Source organism: Lactuca virosa, chromosome 9, assembly GCF_052849685.1.
Source record: "Lactuca virosa cultivar CGN04683 chromosome 9, Lactuca_virosa_CGN04683_v6, whole genome shotgun sequence".
Classification (NCBI taxonomy): domain Eukaryota; kingdom Viridiplantae; phylum Streptophyta; class Magnoliopsida; order Asterales; family Asteraceae; genus Lactuca; species Lactuca virosa.
The window spans coordinates 8,117,855-8,136,487 of NC_136434.1; the positions used below are offsets into that span (position 1 = coordinate 8,117,855).

The window sequence follows — 18,633 nt, forward strand, 5'->3', positions numbered from 1 at the left end:
GTATTTCCCGTAGATTTTCCCGGATTACCGCATGATAGACAAGTGGAGTTCAGAATAGACTTGTTACCAGGGACGACGCCAATAGCAAAAGCACCTTATCGATTAGCACCGACGGAGATGAAGGAGCTGATGATGCAACTTCAGGAGTTATTGGACAACGGTTTCATTAGACCTAGTTCATCACCCTGGGGGAGCTCCAATGTTATTCGTAAAGAAGAAAGATGGAAGTATGAGAATGTGCATCGATTACAGAAAGTTGAACAAGGCAACAATAAAGAATAGATATCCGTTGCCAAGGATTGACGACCTGTTCGATCAACTACAAGGTTCAAGTTATTTTTCAAAGATCGACCTGTGGTCAGGATATCATCAGCTGAAAGTAAGAGAGCAGGATATAGAGAAGACTGCATTCAGAACACGATATGGACACTACGAGTTTTTGGTTATGTCGTTTGGACTAACCAATGCTCCAGCAGCATTCATGGATTTAATGAACAGGGTTTGTAATCCGTTCCTTGATAAATATGTGATAGTATTCATAGATGACATTCTGATTTACTCAAAAAGCGAAGAGGAGCATGGCCGACACTTGCGAGAAGTGTTGGAAGTCTTGAAGAAGGAGAAGTTGTATGCTAAGTTCTCAAAATGTGATTTTTGGATTCGAGAAGTCCAATTCTTGGGTCACGTGGTCAACCAAGAAGGGATAATGGTTGATCCAGCAAAGATTGAAGCTGTAATGAAGTGGGAACAACCGAAAAGTCCCACAGAGATTCAAAGCTTTTTGGGATTAGCCGGATATTACCGAAGGTTTATCCAAGGATTTTCTTCGATCGCTAGTCCATTAACAGCTTTGACCCACAATGGAGCTGCTTATGCTTGGAGTGATAAGCATAGAGAAGCATTCGAGTTATTAAAGAAGAAGCTATGTGAGGCACCGATTTTATCTCTACCCGATGGAGTTGAAGACTTCGCTGTTTATAGCGATGCGTCTGGAGTTGGATTGGGTTGTGTTTTGACCCAAAGAGATAAGGTGATCGCGTATGCATCTCGACAGCTGAAAGAGCATGAAAGGAACTACCCCACTCATGATTTGGAGTTGGCAGCGGTAGTTTTCGCTCTGAAAATATGGAGGCATTACCTCTATGGCTCGAAGTGCAAACTTTTCACTGATCATAAGAGTCTCCAATATCTCTTTAATCAGAAAGAATTGAATATGAGGCAACGACGCTGGCTAGAACTACTCAAGGACTACGACTGTGAGATACTTTACCACCCTGGTAAAGCAAATATTGTCGCTGATGCTCTCAGTCGGAAAGTCAATCTTGGAAGGAAAAGGCCAAGAGCGTTGACAATAGAAGTTGTCTCGACCATTGTGGAAAGTATAAAGAAAGCTCAAGAAGAAGCTTCTGAGAAGAATGACCGAAAGGAAGAACGTTTGGGCAAAATGTTGGTGTTCGGTATAAACAGTCATGGACTAAAGGTGTTTCAAGATCGGATTTGGATACCTAAGACAGGAGGAGTCAGAGATCTTCTGATGGAAGAAGCTCACAAAACCATGTACTCGATTCATCCCAGTAGCACTAAAATGTATAGGGACCTGAAACCCTATTACTGGTGGCCGACGATGAAGCTCGACATTGCGAAGTATGTGGCCAAGTGTGTGACCTGTGCAAGAGTTAAGGCACAACATCAGAAACCGTACGGGAGTTTAGAACCTTTGTCTGTGCCTATGGGTAAATGGGAGGACATTGCTATGGATTTTGTCACCTAACTGCCCAGAACAAAGAATGGTCACGACATGATTTGGGTAGTCGTTGATCGCTTCACTAAGAGTGCGCATTTCATAGCGGCCAATGAGAAATGGTCTATAGATAAGCTTGCGAATTCTTACGTGAAGGAAATTGTGAGGCTTCACGGTGTTCCGTTAACGATTGTGTCAGATCGTGACAGCCGTTTCACCTCGCGATTTTGGAGAAGTCTACAAGAGGAATTGGGTACCAAGTTGTGTTTGAGTACAGCTTACCATCCACAGACTGATGGTCAGAGCGAACGAACGATACAAAGGCTTGAAGATATGCTGAGAGCATGTACCCTGGAATTCCAAGGTAACTGGGATGAAGATTAACCTTTGGTAGAATTTTCCTACAATAATAGTTTCCACTCGAGCATTAAGATGGTACCTTATCAAGCTATGTATGGACAAAAATGTCGTACGCCGTCTTGTTGGCTTGAGGCTGAGGAAAAGCAGTTTATGGGACCGGAGATAGTCCATCAAACTGCTGAAAAGTTGAAAATAATCAGAGAAAAAATGTTAGCCGCTCAGGATCGTCAAAAGAGCTATGCTGACAACAAGCGAAGACCGATGACTTTTGAAGTTGGAGATTCGGTTTTACTTAAAGTCTCACCGTGGAAGGGACTTATACGATTTGGTAAAAGGTGAAAGTTAAGTACAAGGTTTATTGGACCGTTTAAAGTTCTTCAGAGGGTTGGGAACCAAGCTTACAAGCTAGAATTACCCGAAGAACTGAATGGAATTCATAACACTTTTCATGTGTCTTACTTGAGGAAGTTCACGGGAGAAGTTCCCGACATGATTCCACTTTCAGAATTGAGAATTGATGAGAACAAGAGGTTAATTGAAGAACCAGAGGGAATCGTTGACCGAAAGACTAAGAAGTTGCGACGCAAGATGGTCGAATTAGTACTTGTCCGTTGGAAACACACGAATGGGCCGAATCTCACCTGGGAGACGGAGAGTGACATGGTAAGTCGCTATCCGCATTTGTTTGTTGATGTGTGATTCCAGGGACGGAATCATCCTAAGGTGGAGAGAATTGTAACGCCGGTGTTTCTGGGCCAGACATTAATGATGATGTGATAGTCTAGGTTAACCTTTGTAACCCATTATGAAATAATAGAAGTGTATTATTTGAGTATTGTGTGTTTTGTGCTTAATTGTGTGTCTTAATTTAATTAAGAATAAAAATAAGCGTGAAAATTAAATGTTAGATAAACCCAATATTTATACATGAAGACTTAGTGGTCGTGACGAGGTTTCCGAATATATAAAGAATGCCGAAATCCGAGTTATAACGAAGAAGTTATGACCTGTCGAAGTTTCGCGACAGAACCGACACGACGTTGAATGACGTAAAATATGAATTTACGATAGAGCGATATCTAGCCTTAGAGATCTACACGAAAGTCGTAGAGCTCGTTAAACCGAGAGCGTGCATAAAAAGAACGTCTAAATCTGACTTCGTATGAGGAAGTTATGATTTTTCGAAGTTTCGACTTAGCGGTATACAGCCCGAATACTCGAATTTGAGATCGAGTGGTTTCTATCCGAAACTTTCTAAATGAGAATTGAAGATCTCATCGATAATAGTCCAACGGTAAAAAGACAGACGAAAACGGACGTCAGACGAAGAAGTTATGGATTTCTAACGGAGTTTTCCTGTCCCGGCCTACTAAAAATAATATATTAATAATATATTAAAATTAAAGTCAAAATTAGCCAACGGAGTCTAAACAAGAGTTGTAGAGCATAATCTCACCTACGCGTCGATATAAAGAACGTTGAAAACGGAGCTCGTATGCGAAAGTTATGAATTTCTGAAGTTCGGGGTGCGAACCCTGATACTGTGTCAGAGTTCACGACGTGAATACAGTGTTCACGACGTGAACTCAGTGATTTGACCTTTCAGAGCCTGTCAGACGCAACCCGTGATGACGCATGCAGTGGCGACTAAGTTCACGACGTGAGAACTTAACATTCACGACATGAGAGCTGAAAAATGGCCCTATAAATAGAATTCAAGGGTCAGCCGACTTTGGTTGCTCCTCTCTTACTCTCTCACTCCCGATACCCTCTCTAAGCCCTATTTTAACCCCCCGAAGCCCCGATATCATCCCGAGACCCGAAGCGAGTCCCGCAGCCCGAAGATCCCGAGAAGAAAAGAGTTTCCGAGCCAAAGCTCTGCTTGCGAGAAGCCCGGTGTGTGAAGATATCCCGGTTTCATAGAAGAACTTCTACTCTTAGAGTCGTAGTGTTGTCCGATCATCTTCTGATCAAGTGAGTGTATATTCGTTTTCTTCTAACACATAGATATGAAGTATTGTTTATAAAATATGTGCTATGTGTTTATATATTATTTGTTTATTTGAACTAGTTGTTGAATGGATGTTTCGTACAGGTTTTAAGCTGTATATAAATGTATATATTTTATCTACTAATATGTTGGGTAGAACATGGGTAGACAGTTGGTGTGTGATAAAATAAAATGATGAGAGGCCTCGATGTTGTTGTTGATCTAGTCATCTAGCGGAGTATGGATGACGACCATGGACTCTTTCTAGACAGCCCAGTGGAACGCTAGCAAGCTCATAACCTGTAGGTGTTGTGAACGATGTGTGTACCGGTGTACTCTATCCCCCTCATGGTTGCCTTTAGGACATCTATTGTTGAGGAAACCCCTTGCAGTAATGTCCGTCCCGATGAAAAATCCTAGATTAGGTCCCTTGAGATAGATGTTGTTTTAGGGACGTAAAGTGAGGATAACGGGAATGGGTAATCGGGTTATTGTTGGTTGGTGAAATTAAATATAATTATTTATTGTGGGTTGAAAACCCTATATGCTCACCAGGCTCCCAAGCCTGACCCACTCAGTTTTGTTGTATTACAGGTAGTGGCGCGAGAGCATAATTTGGATGACTTATCAAGATCTTTTGATATTAGACCGGTTGTTATATGTAACTGTTGTATGGTCTATCTTTTGTTGTTTATGCTTTTGGTCTGTTTATCGGAACATGACATCCCGAATATTGTTATATAATGAAAATGCATCTCTTGATGAAATGCTTTGATAAACGTTATTTTATCATATTTTGTTTTGGGAACAAATTCCGCAGCTCTTTTAAATCAATGGATTTACTCTGAAATTATTTTAAAAGCATAAATTAAAACGGTCTTTTCTGGCCGTGATTTTGGGGATGTCACAGCTGTCATGACATGGCTAATGAGAGGCCATGACATTGAAATTGTTGGAGTTGACTTTGACCATTGACTTTTTACATGAGTTGACTTTTGGTCAAGTTGCTAGTTCTAGAGTGTAGACTAAGGTGTGACCTTGTGTGATTCGATAGGTGGGTTGTAGCACCTATTTCATGACGTTGATCTGTGGTTTGCCTGACTTCGTGAGAGATGTGAGACTTCTCATTATACTATATAAGATGCTAGTTGTCTTTGTGACTCTTGCATTGCATGCTGGGCAGGCCCGTTTATATGATGGTTGGGGCCCGTTTATATGTTGGGTGAAGCATATTTGTATGCTAGGTGGGGCGTGTTATGTTAGGTGAGGCCCATTGTGTTGGGCAGGACCCGATCTGATGTATAGTATGTGGTATTTTGGAGAACTCACTAAGCTTTTTTGCTTACGGTTTTGTGGCTTAAACGTTTCTGGTACTTCTGGTTCCAAAGGGAAGGCCCTGCTTGATCACACTGCACCCCCTGGAGTTTATTTCCGCATTATCTATTTTTTATTCACTCTAATATTTTGGGATATAATTACACAATTGTTGGCTTTTGAACAAATGGTTGTATGGTTTTTTTTGGTTGAAAATGGAAATTTTTACTAATATTTTTGGGATGTTACACTCGAGCCAGGAATCGTCTTCTTCGTCTCCTCCCATTCTGATGGTGAAAGAAGATACAGAGAATTAAAACCAACACTACCAATTTGGGGGTTTTCTCATTGCATTTCTAGATGCACCTGATTTTGGGGGTTTTTTTACATAACCTAAAACAAAGAAGTAATGAGAATGGAGAAGTGATGGTGACGGTAGGGATGGTGAGAGAAAACACTTGGTGAAGGTGAGCAGGGTGAGTGAGGTTAGGAAAAATAATAGTCGGGGCCCACTTAAATTTTAAATAAAAGTATATGTGGACGCCTAGTCAGTGCCATAGATGAGGTGGAAAAGAAGTCACCGACTTACCCTTTCATTTCTTCAAAAAGGACCAATTAGACCAAAAAAAATAACTTTATTCCCTCATAAAACACGCAAATAAGTTAAAGGACTGAATGATCAAATTCGAAATACATTGTTGGGCTAATGTAGCATTTTCCCAATTTTAAAAAAGCTCCAGAATAGCTAGTCTAAGTAGCTTTTTAAAAATCTAGCTTATAAGCTACTTTTTGGCTTGTAAAACATGACAACTTAACAAAACTCCAAAATAAGGTAGCTTATCAGTTAGTTGTGACGCGTCAAACACATCCTTAATTAACATGTATTTGCTAAAATAAACGATCAATTCTTATATATCGATGATATTAAAAAGTATTTACGTTCGTTTACATTTTAAATAATACATTTTTTACATGAAATAACTATATATTTTAGTTCTTGTCCATTTTTAGATCAAAATTTAATTCATTTGTTTTTTCAAATTCATTTAGAAGGGTTTGACAACACTTGTTGGTAACTAGAAATAGATGCCGAAAATGGTAACATTGTATTTGTATAGAAGTGTTCATCGAAAGTAGTTGTTAGATTTTAAATGTGTAAATTCTATAAAAACCAAAAGCTAAAAGATGTGAAAGATACTTGAATTAGGGGTCTTGTGATTCCAATCTGACTAAGTCCAATCAGAATTTTTTCTCTGATTCGGCCAGCTCAGTTTGTTTGATTCGCACATTTAAAGGTCTGACCTGGTCATTTTGCTTCCTACTGAGTCAGTGAAAAAAATTAGTTGAATGAGAACCTTCATGTTTTTACCCTTTGTGTCGATCTCCTCTGGCCTTAAACAAGCGACATTTCAGCCAAATCCTCATCATCCCAGCAACGACAGTCCTTCATCCATGTGACATTACCGTCATCATCTAGCATTGTCGCCGTTGCCATCGCTTCCATCCTCCATCGTCATTTCCATCTTTGTCCTCCAAATCGATGGTAAGTTTCTAATTTCTAATCTCTAAAATTGATTCCATCTTCTTCATCAATTTTATCCTCTTCACGCTTCTATCGGGCCTAACTTCTTTATGCCTCCATCCACTCTGGTCGATTTTGTACAACCTCTATCACCTTTCCCTGATTCCACCAATTTCTCCTGCAAACCCTCATCATCGATTTCCCCCATTGATCCCAACCATCTCCTGATAAATTCCTCTTTTAGTCTAGTAATGTTTTTTACATTGCAGGATCTTGATTACAGTTGTGGTGAAATTCCTGATAAATTTTAAGTTTCTGAACTTTCCTTCAATCATTTGTACTTGAAAAGTGCTAATTGATATGTAATACTAAAAATTGATATTGTAACTATTGTTTTATGTGCTTTGGATAATCAAAAGATCTTGGTGAAGGTCAAATTCGATCATTCAGGCGGTATCAAAAGGATTTATAGTTGAACTTGAGTTCATTTAGCTTAAAATTAAGAATAATATTGTTTTCCGTTTACACAGGAGACTTCATAGTTCCTTTAGCATCACTGGTTCTAACCATTTTCTTGCAGCAGTTTATATTTAATTTGTACTTTTGATTTGTTTGTTTGAACCCTAAAATATGATTGTTTTGTTTGGTTTTTGTTTTAGTTTTAGGCCAAAATATAACCACTTATCTAAGGGGCTGTTTGATTTCAAGACAGGTGATAATGGAGGTTAAAGTAGGGTGAAGAAAATGATGATGTTGTGATAATGGTGGGAATGAAGAAGGGTGGCTGTAGAGGTAGTTGTCAAGGTGGGTGAAAAGATGAGGGGTGAGAGATGGTTGTGTGATGATCGATCATGGCTGCTCTGGTTCAAGTCTTCTTTTATTTCCAAGATATAATCAAGATTTCAAAGTCATACAAGTGACTTTTAGGTATAGAAATCCATGTATCATCAAAATAGAAACTTATCATTCTCTTCTTTTATTTCCAAGATATCATATGTTAGAATACATTTGTGATGATTCAAACAATTATCCTCTTTCAAAAAAACTTTATACCTTTGTCATGATTTAAATTAGTTGAATATTTATGTTTTATGATGTTGGTTTGGAACCGGTAAATGTACATATAACTAAAATGGGTCACTTGACCCGCATTATATATATATATATATATATATATATATATATATATATATATATATATATATATATATATATATATATATATATATATATATATATATATATAGGGGATATGGAATATACATTACAACCCCACCTAAGCTTAGGTACTAAACCTCTAAAATATGTCATTTTAACATGCTAAATATACCCGGTTTGGTTTCACTTGGTAAATATATAATCCTCCATAACATTTATTTCTTCCATTATCGTTTTACCATCTCTGTTTCTTTCCTCAATTATCGTTTATTACTTCACTCAAGTGAACATTACTAAACCCTAAACCTAAACCCTAAACCCTAAATTTAAACCCTAAACACTAAACCTAAACCCTAAACCCTAAATATAAACCCTAAACCCTAAACCCTAAACCCTAAATCTAAACCCTAAACCCTAAACCTAAACCCTAAACCCTATTGTGTCGATCTTGAATTTACATCTTGAAGTATTAATCGTGAATCCATTAACCGTAATCTTTATATAGTAAAACAATGTATTTTCAAGAGGTTTAGTACCTAAGCTTAGGTGGGGCTATAATGTATATTCCCTTTTCCCATATATATATATATATATATATATATATATATATATATATATATATATATATATATATATATATATATAACAAGTTATGTATTATTAAATTTGTGACCTATCTTAAATAACTGCAGTGAACTACCCTAATATCTTTGGTAAGAAAAAAAAAACAAATGCAACTCATATTCTAAATTTTAATGGCTCAAATTTTTTAAGGTGCAATTAAATATGAATAGTCTAATACAAGTTAAATTAAAAAAAAAAAGGGAAAGAGGAACAATAGTCGTTAATTAGTATTTAGTCCCAACATCGTTTCCTTCTTCAAGCCTCAATTCCTGCTTCATAATTGTCGATCACCATCTAGTGTGTCACATCACAATTGACGATTAGGCTATCAAGTGCGCCGATTACCACTTGCCATCGCTGGCAACCACCCCTCCTCCACAACCTCTGGTAGTCACCTACTCTCCCCTCTTTCCTCCTTAGCCCTTTCGTTGGGTAGAATTATAAGAACTAAAAAAAAATTATATATACGAATCGACCCGATCTAGACCCGCAACTGGTATTTTTTTATTGTTTTTTTTTTCATTTTTCTGCCGATTTCATTTAAATAGTGAACCATATGAATTTACGGTATAAACTCGCCACTGTTTGGAATGAGTGTAAGGTAATATTTTTATAACAAATACTAGTATGTTTTTATAATTCTTCAGCAACTTCATTCATCACTGTATATAGCAGCAGGGTAAATTGTCATTTTTTATCACTCAACACATTCAATCAGACGTACAATCAAACAATATGGTTTATTATTTGGTCATGATTTCTTACTCAGACCTTTCTCAGTTAGCACTTTCCCAACCAACAACTATTAAATGAGATCTCAGTTTTTAAATTATGAGTTTTATGACTAAAATAAAAGATAAAAGCGACTACCATCAGAGAAAAAAAAAGTTACATAGTTTTTTTTTTCTTAAAAGTTAAAACTTAAAAGTTCTAAAAAAAAAAAACTTTTAAAGACTCCACATCGAAGTCGTCATAGTAAATAATCTATGGTATATACATTATACAACCATGATTTTTGACGGTATTGAATGTTTTGCAAAATTTAATTACTTAAACGCATAAAATAATTAATAACTTTGTTGTAATACGTAAAAGACGCTTGAACTGAAAGTTCGTTTTTAGAGTAAAAAGTATTACTTTCTTTACACAAATTATTTAGCAATTCCAGTATTCCACTGGTATATAACATTTGATGAGTGAATGACGAAAGTAGCCCTGAGAAGATGAAAGAAGAAAGCCCAAAAAAAGCAAAAAAAAAACACCGTAACATATGGGGCTACCGTTGGCGTTAGGGGTAGCAGTGTACAAGTGGTCTTCCTTTTTTTTTCAATATCAAAACGTATGAATTCTTCTATATATATCAACTTAATCCCAACCGTTGGATTTCATCAATTGGTTTCTCATTGTTCCGAGTCGGGTCGAGGTTCGAAACCCATATACACCCGAGACACCGCTTGTTTGTTTCTAGCCGATGTAACTTACGGGTTCAGAATTCGTACGCGTACAAGCTTCCATATTTTATATTTTTATATTGTACAAACTACACTTGAATCATTGATCCCCATTATTAAGTTGTTGTACTTTTACATTTACGTGATGAAAATGAGTTACCTAAATATAGGAAAAAGAATGCCCTTTTTTCTGATTCTCATGCGTTATACAATCATTATTATGTAATAAACTTAGAAAGTTTTATCGTCTCAGATCATTATATATATATATATATATATATATATATATATATATATATATATATATATATATATATATATATATATATATATATATATATAGGGTGAGGTTCAATAGAGAACCATAATTAACCAAGAAACCAATCTTTTTTTCAACTTTTAGAACTTATTTTTTATCAAAAAAAAAAAACTAAAAATACAGAAATTCATAACTTTTTATCCTTTTTCCAATGATATCAAATTCGATTTTTTTTTTTACGTCAAATTCACAATGTGAATCTTTGAAAATTCACAATGTGAATCCGGATTCACACGGTGAATCCGAAAAATATTTTTCACATTCACAATGTTAATATATGAATTTAGATATTTTTAGATTTTTTTTTCGATAAACAATAAGCTCTAGAAATTGAAAAAAAGATTTGGTTCCTTGAAAAACCAATAATTATGGTTCTCTATTTAACTTTTCCCTATATAGATCCGGTAAGAAGAAAATTTTTGGTAGGAATGTAAGAAGTTTTTTTTCTATATATTTTTTTGACGAACAAAATAAATGAATCACTAGATGATTCATTTGTAAGATGATTCACAAGAAAAAATTCTCAAAAAAACATCTTTATGATTCATTTTGAAGTAAATTAAGAAAAAATTCACTTTCATGACAATTTTAGTTAATAACAACAAAATCATTGTATAAATGAATCATCGAGATGTTTTTTTGATAATTTTTTCTTGTGAATCATATTACAAATGAATCATCTAATGATTCATTTTGTTTGTTCGCGAAAAAAATATGTAGAAAAAAACTTCTTACCTTCCTACCAAAAATTTCATTCTTATTTGATCGTGACTATATATATATATATATATATATATATATATATATATATATATATATATATATATATATATATATATATATATATATATATATATATATATATATATGAGTTGATTATACGAGGAAAACATAAATCAAACGTTTCTTGAATAACTTTAATTAGAGTATAACGGTGAAGATAGATCATAGATGATGATGTTTCCATTAAATGATTAATCATTACGGAAATAAGCTTTCGGTTACGAAACACGTTTTATCTCTAATATCAGTAATTTGTGGTCCTTTTCAACCGTATCCGTCATTTTTCATGAATATTGTATAATAATTAATATATCGTTAACATTGCGAATGACATGTGGATACATCATTAGTACATATACAAGAAAAATGCATGGTACACATATAATCATCTTTCATATTTGAAGTATCAACAAAACTTGTGTAAAACTATGCTACTAGCTAGTCACACAAACTTTGCTTTAGAATGTCTACTTTTAGTAAATTATCAAAAAAACCTACATAAAACTAAATCAATATATACTCAATAGTAATATTGTGCTGTAATTTTAATGTAAAATATAGTAAAGCATCAACAATCTTTGTATAAACTGTGTTTTAAATTAAAATCATATTAGTTTTAAGGTGTACATATCTGAGTTTATGGTTTAAAGAAATTCACCGATTGGTAAATTGTTTAGTGACATATGACATACATCGTTTTCAAATCATATCATTAAAATTATATGGTAAGATTGACAATCATTCATGTCTTTGTACTTAATAGTTTATAAATTTAATTAAAACTTAATAGTTAATACTAATAAAAATATGTTAAACCCAAAACATAAAAGTATTCTCATAAAATCTATTTTGCAAAATAGATGGTTATTTTGTAACAATGTTAAAAATAATAATAGTTTGGTGATATAACACGACCTAATTGTGCTATTTTAGTCATTACTTTTTTTCATATCTACATACCAACAAATTACATTCAATTTTAGAATGGATGATACGATCTCCTAAAATTCTGTTTTTTAATTAATTTGTTTATAAATAAAAACATTTTTCATGAAAACTAATTTTCAATTTAAATTTATTTTCTAATGGTTAGATATTACATAATATTACTAAATTCTGCTGTTTATACTTATAGCCTAATGGGTTTTATGGACACATGACATAAAATTAAATATTTTTTTTTAATTGTTCACCATTTGCCTATTTTCTTTCATTTATTAAATTAGTGTTTTCTAAAATATTAAAAAAAACATAATTATTAAGACAATACTTAACTAGTGAACCAAATAGAGATTAGAACATACTGTTCGTGCTTTATTTAACTTTGCGTCAAGTTAAATTTGCATTAATTTTGGACAAATGAAGTTTTATATATTGGGAAAAAGTCTAGAAATATATCAAAAGTATAATAAATATTATAAATCATAACAATCATAAAATGATTATAACTAATTAAATAAGCAATCATGGCATTTTTGTAAAACAAGTTTTGTAATTATAATCACAACAAAATGCCACTAACAATCATTAATTAGTTAATAAGCCCAAAAAGAGTTTTAGAAGCAAAAGGCTACACATGGAAAAGCACACCAAATTTCAATTTTTGCCTTTTGAAAGACCTATAAATACATCAGTTTTGCTTTGTTTCTCCATAAGCTCTTTCTCTATAATCATTTAATATCAAAGAGAGCTTCATCACCCCTACCAACAATGGCTTTCCCTGCTCATCTCTTACCTTCTATTTTTGGCATTCTTGGTATGTGCTCATCTTGCTAATCAATCATTTCTTCAAGTTTCCCACAAATTCTTTTGGTTATTTTGATCGCTTTATAATTAATCTCACCATTCATTTATGTTTATTTAAACAGGCAACATTATCTCATTTTGCGTGTTCTTAGCGCCAGTGTAAGATCTTTTTCTTTGGTATCCCAAAAGTATATGAATCAATTTATTTTCTTGAAACATTCTAGATGTTTTTTACATTAATATATGATGGATTTGTTGTATTTTTAGGCCAACTTTCTATCGAATCTACAAGAAGAAATCAACAGAAGGGTTTCAGTCAGTGCCATATTCGGTAGCATTATTCAGCTGCATGTTGCTTTTGTACTATGGTTATCTCAAAACCGAAAATGGAATGATGATCATCACCATCAACTCTATAGGATGCGCCATTGAAACCATTTACATCGTTCTCTTTCTCTTCTATGCAACTAAAGAGGCCCTGGTAACCTAAACCAATTCTATTTGAACATGCTTTTAATTAATATTTTAATATTTTTTTATATTCATATATATGTATATAATCTATTTTTGTTTATTTGGATCCGAAGATCTCTACAATTAAGCTACTTGCTTTCTTCAACATACTATCATATGGATTGATCGTTGGTACAACACTTTTAGCAACATTAAATGGGCCTCAAAGGGTAGCTGTTGTTGGTTGGATATGTGCCGTGTTTTCTGTCTGTGTTTTTGCTGCTCCACTCAGCATTATGGTAACTCAATTCTTTCTTTACCTAACAAATAAAATATTTATTAATTATATTAACTTTTAACTCAATTGTTGAAGTATAATAATCACTTTGTGTGTGTGTGTGTGTATACAGAGATTGGTCATAAAAACAAAGAGCGTTGAATACATGCCTTTCTCCTTGTCTTTCTTCCTTACGCTTTGTGCTGTTACGTGGTTCTTTTACGGCTTACTGATCAAGGACTATTATGTAGCTGTAAGTTCATATTTTATATGTTTAACAATTTCTTTATCATTTATCTGTATGGTTTATTAATTTTTTTTTTTTCATTTTAGACCCCAAATGTGTTAGGGTTTATCTTTGGAATAACACAAATGATATTGTACATGATCTACAAAGACAAAAAGAAGCGAGTTAAACCAACGGTTCAAGAACAAGATGTGCCAGTGCCAGCGGTGGTGGACTTGGGGGAAATACTGGAAATGTACGAAAAAGCTGGGGTGGGTTCAGGGGTAATGTTGGAAATTCAAGAAAAGGCTAGTGTGGAGCCAAGGGTACTAATAGAAATGCAAGAAAACTCGGGTGTTGAAGACGAAGCTGGTTGTGACAAGAAAGAAATGGATAGGGTCTCTTTGGACTTAGATAGTGAAATGGTCATCATTTCCTCTGTTGCTTAAAGTAGAAAATCCGATACAAAAAGACGAGCATAATTAATTCGAAATCAAAAGGCTTTTCATTGCTATATCAGGTAGGTTGGAGACGAGATTCTTTATCGAATCCCAAGAGCTAGCCGAATTGGTAGAGGAATATCATACATATGTTTGTTGTTCTTTGTTTATTTTTGTTTTTTAAAGGTTAGAATAAAATATTAATTAATATGAATGATAACATCTTATTTTTAATTCGTTTTTATGATGAGTTACTCACTAAAATGACAAAAAAAAAAAAAAATAGAGGGATCATATATATATATATAGCTTCTATGTAAAACAAAAAACCCTAAAAATCATAAAAATACATAAAAAAAACTACTTAGAGATCACAAAACTTTTTTTTGAATTTTTTTTATAAAAAATCGCAGCTTTTTATTAAAATTCGCTGAAAAAAAAATAAAAAATCAATTTTTTTATAAAAAAAAAAAGTTTTTTTTTAAAAATTTTTTCAGCGAATTTGTATAGAAAGCTGCGACTTTTTCAAAAAAAAGTTTTGTGATCTCTAAATATTTTTTTTATGCATTTTATAATTTTTAGGGTTTTTTTGTTTTCCAAATAACCATTTCCTATATATATATATATATATATATATTTATATATATATATATATATATATATATATATATATATATATATATATATATATATATATATATATATATATATATATATATATTATAGAACAGTGATTCGTAAAAAATGTTTTCAAATTCATAAGATTACTTTTTTTTTTTTATGAAAGTCACGAACGAAATTCATTAACTCCGTGAAACACTTTTATGACATAAATCGTTCTTTATAATTCTTTTCAGCATATTTAACTATAAAGAGACCTCTTAATAAGAATTACAAAAAAGGTTAACGGATCCGATTAAATCGGTTAAAGATCTCATTTTGCAACCGGGTTTGATGTCGGGTGAGTCATATGTGAATATGATAATAGAGCTCGGTTAAATCAGTAAAAAGATGCCGATTTTCCATTCGGTTTGATGTGGGGAGAGTCATATGTGAAATAGATAGTAGAGCCCGGTTTTCAATAAGATATTTTAATCACGAAAAGAGCTCGGTTTACATTCATATAACACTTTCAGTTCCATTTTTCTTGTTCAGATTAGAACTCGATTTCCATGTAAATAATCAGATCGTATAAGACTCTTAATGTCGTTTTCATCAGCAAATCAGAGCTCGGTTCCTAGATAAGTAATTGGGTCCATTAATATATATATATATATATATATATATATATATATATATATATATATATATATATATATATATATATATATATATATATATATATATATAGGGAAGGGTTATTTGGAAAACAAAAAAACCCTAAAAATCATAAAAATGCATAAAAAAATACTTAGAGATCACAACACTTTTTTTTGAATTTTTTTATGAAAAAATCGCAACTTTTTTAATAAAATCGCTGAAAAAAAAATAAAAAATCAATTTTTTTTTATAAAAAAAATTGGTTTTTTTTCAATTTTTTTTTACCGATTTTGTACTAAAAACAGCGATTTTTCATAAAAAAATTCAAAAAAAAGTTTTGTGATCTCTAAGTATTTTTTTTATGCATTTTTATGATTTTTAGGGTTTTTTTTAGGGTTTTTTGTTTTCCATAGAACCTAAACCTATATATATATATATATATATATATATATATATATATATATATATATATATATATATATATATATATATATATATGCTAGTACCAACAAATTATACAGGCTACTTTTAAATTCAAGCAATAAAAAGTCTCCAACTTAATTTCTAAATGAATTCTACTTATTAACATGACTTAGATCCTATCTTACAAAACATATAAGGAGATCTCAAGTATACTCAATGAAAGGTTTATGACATCAACTTCTTTGCCACTTTCAACAAATATCAATCTAGATGCATTCCTATGTGTTTCACCTGTAAACCTCCTATGACATATACATATAAACTTCTAATTATATTTCTAGTTTGACTAATAAAGAAACTATAACAAACTTCTAATTCTAATTCTCACATATATTCACGTATGGATTAAGAAACTAAGAGCATCTCCAATCCACCCCAAACTTCATTTTTCCCTCATTTTTTCCTTCATTCTCCTCCAACTCTACCCCATTTTCATCTTCATTTTTGAAGATATGAATAGTATTCCCCCATATTTGGGGGAATACTATTCATATCTCCAAAAATGGAGTTGAATTTTTGGTTGTCGATTTTAGTCCCTCTCTTTTTTATTTTATACATTTCTAGTTTATTTTTATCTACTAATTATAATTTAAATGCAATATTTAATATTTTTAATATCATGTTATATAGTAGTTATATTAATTAATCATAAATATAGAGTTAAAGATTTTTTTATCGAATTCATATAAAAATTAAATATATACTAAACACTTGAAAGACGGTAACATAATTTATAAAAGTTTATAATTGAAATATATCTTACAAACACGATGTAACACCTGTTTCGAGTATTGATTGGAAATTGCTTTTGTGGGGTGTTTGTGCATGGACTCGGCGAGTTGGGAGTCCAACTCGTCGAGTAGGGTCTTGATATCATAGACGCGGGTTGGGACTGACTCGGCGAGTCGGAGGGTCGACTCTGCGAGTCCGAGCTGTTTAAAGAAAACCCTAGTTTCGGGGTTTTCCCTATTTATAAACATCATTATCCGCCTTAGTAGCCTCCTTTGGCACCATATTATCCCAGAGAAGGTCGTTTGCGGCCGTGAACTCCCTTGAGTGAGAGTGAGAGCTTGGTTTAGCAAGATTGGAGGGTTGAAGAAGAGATCTAGAAGAAGGAACAAGAGGGGAAGCAGTAGATCCGGCATCTACACTGCATTGGGCATCATTTTAAGGTAAAAAGTTGTTATCTTGATCTATAGATTCTTAGATCTCTCATCTTTCTAGTTCATGTCCATTTTTGGGCAAATGAAGTCCAATTTTAGATCTGGGCGTATCATTGGGATATGGTTTCAGATCTGGACCTTTTTAGGTCCCCAAAGTCATAAAGTTGCTCCTTTGATGTAGTTTGACCCTTCCCATGCACACAAACCTTGTTGAGAGCATAGTATTGACCTTCTAGCATTATGAGGCCTTGCATGCACGTAAAGTTTGCAACTTTACGTGGCATCTGTGATAGAGAAGGTTGGATATGAAGTTTGGGACTCCAGATTCCACTGTGAAGGACTGGAAACGAAATGGATAAAAGGAACTCGGCGAGTCGGGTTTACGGCTAAGGGTTTGCGGCCGAGGGTGTACGGCCAAAGGTTTACGGCCAAGGGTTCACGGTCAAGAGTGTACGGTTGGGAGTTTACGACCGTAAACATTAAGGAACTCGACGAGTCTCTCAGGTGACTCGGCGAGTTGACGAGTTAAGCAAGGAACCCGACGAGTGGCTAATTGCACTCGACGAGTCAAGGTCAATATGGATTGTTGACCTTGACTACAGACATAGAATTTGACCAGAGTTGACCTGAGGGTATTTATGGGATTGTGTTAAGCTAATCACCTGATGATTATGGGCAGTTGAGAAGGAGTAGCGTGTGGGATATGTCTGATTTCAGCTTATCAGTTCAGTAGTCGAGAGGTGAGTCTTCTCACCATACTAATGGGTCTAAGGCACCAAGGTCGGCCTATTTTATGATAGTTAGTATACTTGCTATGTAGATGTGTGTGATATGTATGTATGCGTGATATGCTTGTTAATACCGCTGTCGTACACGATTTAAACAAATAAAAGTATAAGATAAACTGCTTTATTGCACTAACGGGTAGTACAGGTAAGCAGGGTCGAATCCTCAGGGACACGTCCTAATGTTTACACCTCTTTGCGTAAGGTGTGAACTGATTCTTGATGAATGCAATAAACATAAAAAAGGGGGGGTTTTGTTTTTGAAAATTAAACTAACAGAGATTGAAAATGACAAGAGAATGACTAAATTTAAAGTGAAGAAAATTCAAATAAGAAAAAGCAATTCCAGTTTCGCGGTGACTCCCCTAATCATATGATTAACCTTCAACACAATATTTGACTATGTACTTGTTTAAACTGGTACTAAGGTTCATTAACAAGCTCTAATGACATTTATTACAAAAATTCATTTAATCAAAATAAGTTCTCTGAATTAAATCTAACTTTTTACTAAATTAACCAAACAAGCTCACGACTA

General features: G+C 33.5%; 1 protein-coding gene across 1 annotated transcript; it reads left to right on the forward strand.

Annotated features, from left to right (window-relative positions):
* Positions 1-12,931: 12,931 nt before the first annotated feature.
* Positions 12,932-14,594, forward strand: LOC145136966 (bidirectional sugar transporter SWEET9-like). The gene is made up of 6 exons (XM_079071106.1): positions 12,932-13,018; positions 13,131-13,167; positions 13,276-13,489; positions 13,596-13,760; positions 13,872-13,991; positions 14,072-14,594. The coding sequence occupies exons 1-6, from the start codon at positions 12,973-12,975 to the stop codon at positions 14,411-14,413; spliced, it is 924 nt and encodes a 307-aa protein (XP_078927232.1). The 5' UTR covers positions 12,932-12,972; the 3' UTR covers positions 14,414-14,594.
* The last annotated feature ends 4,039 nt before the right edge of the window (positions 14,595-18,633 follow it).

What these genes read in the sequence shown, in the direction of transcription:
- LOC145136966 (XM_079071106.1), top strand. Translation starts at nt 12,973, where the DNA reads ATGGCTTTCCCTGCTCATCTCTTACCTTCTATTTTTGGCATTCTTG. An exon ending in TTCTATTTTTGGCATTCTTG is followed by an intron (nt 13,019 to 13,130) that starts GTATGTGCTCAT and finishes TTATTTAAACAG; the next exon opens with GCAACATTATCTCATTTTGC. An exon ending in TGCGTGTTCTTAGCGCCAGT is followed by an intron (nt 13,168 to 13,275) that starts GTAAGATCTTTT and finishes TTGTATTTTTAG; the next exon opens with GCCAACTTTCTATCGAATCT.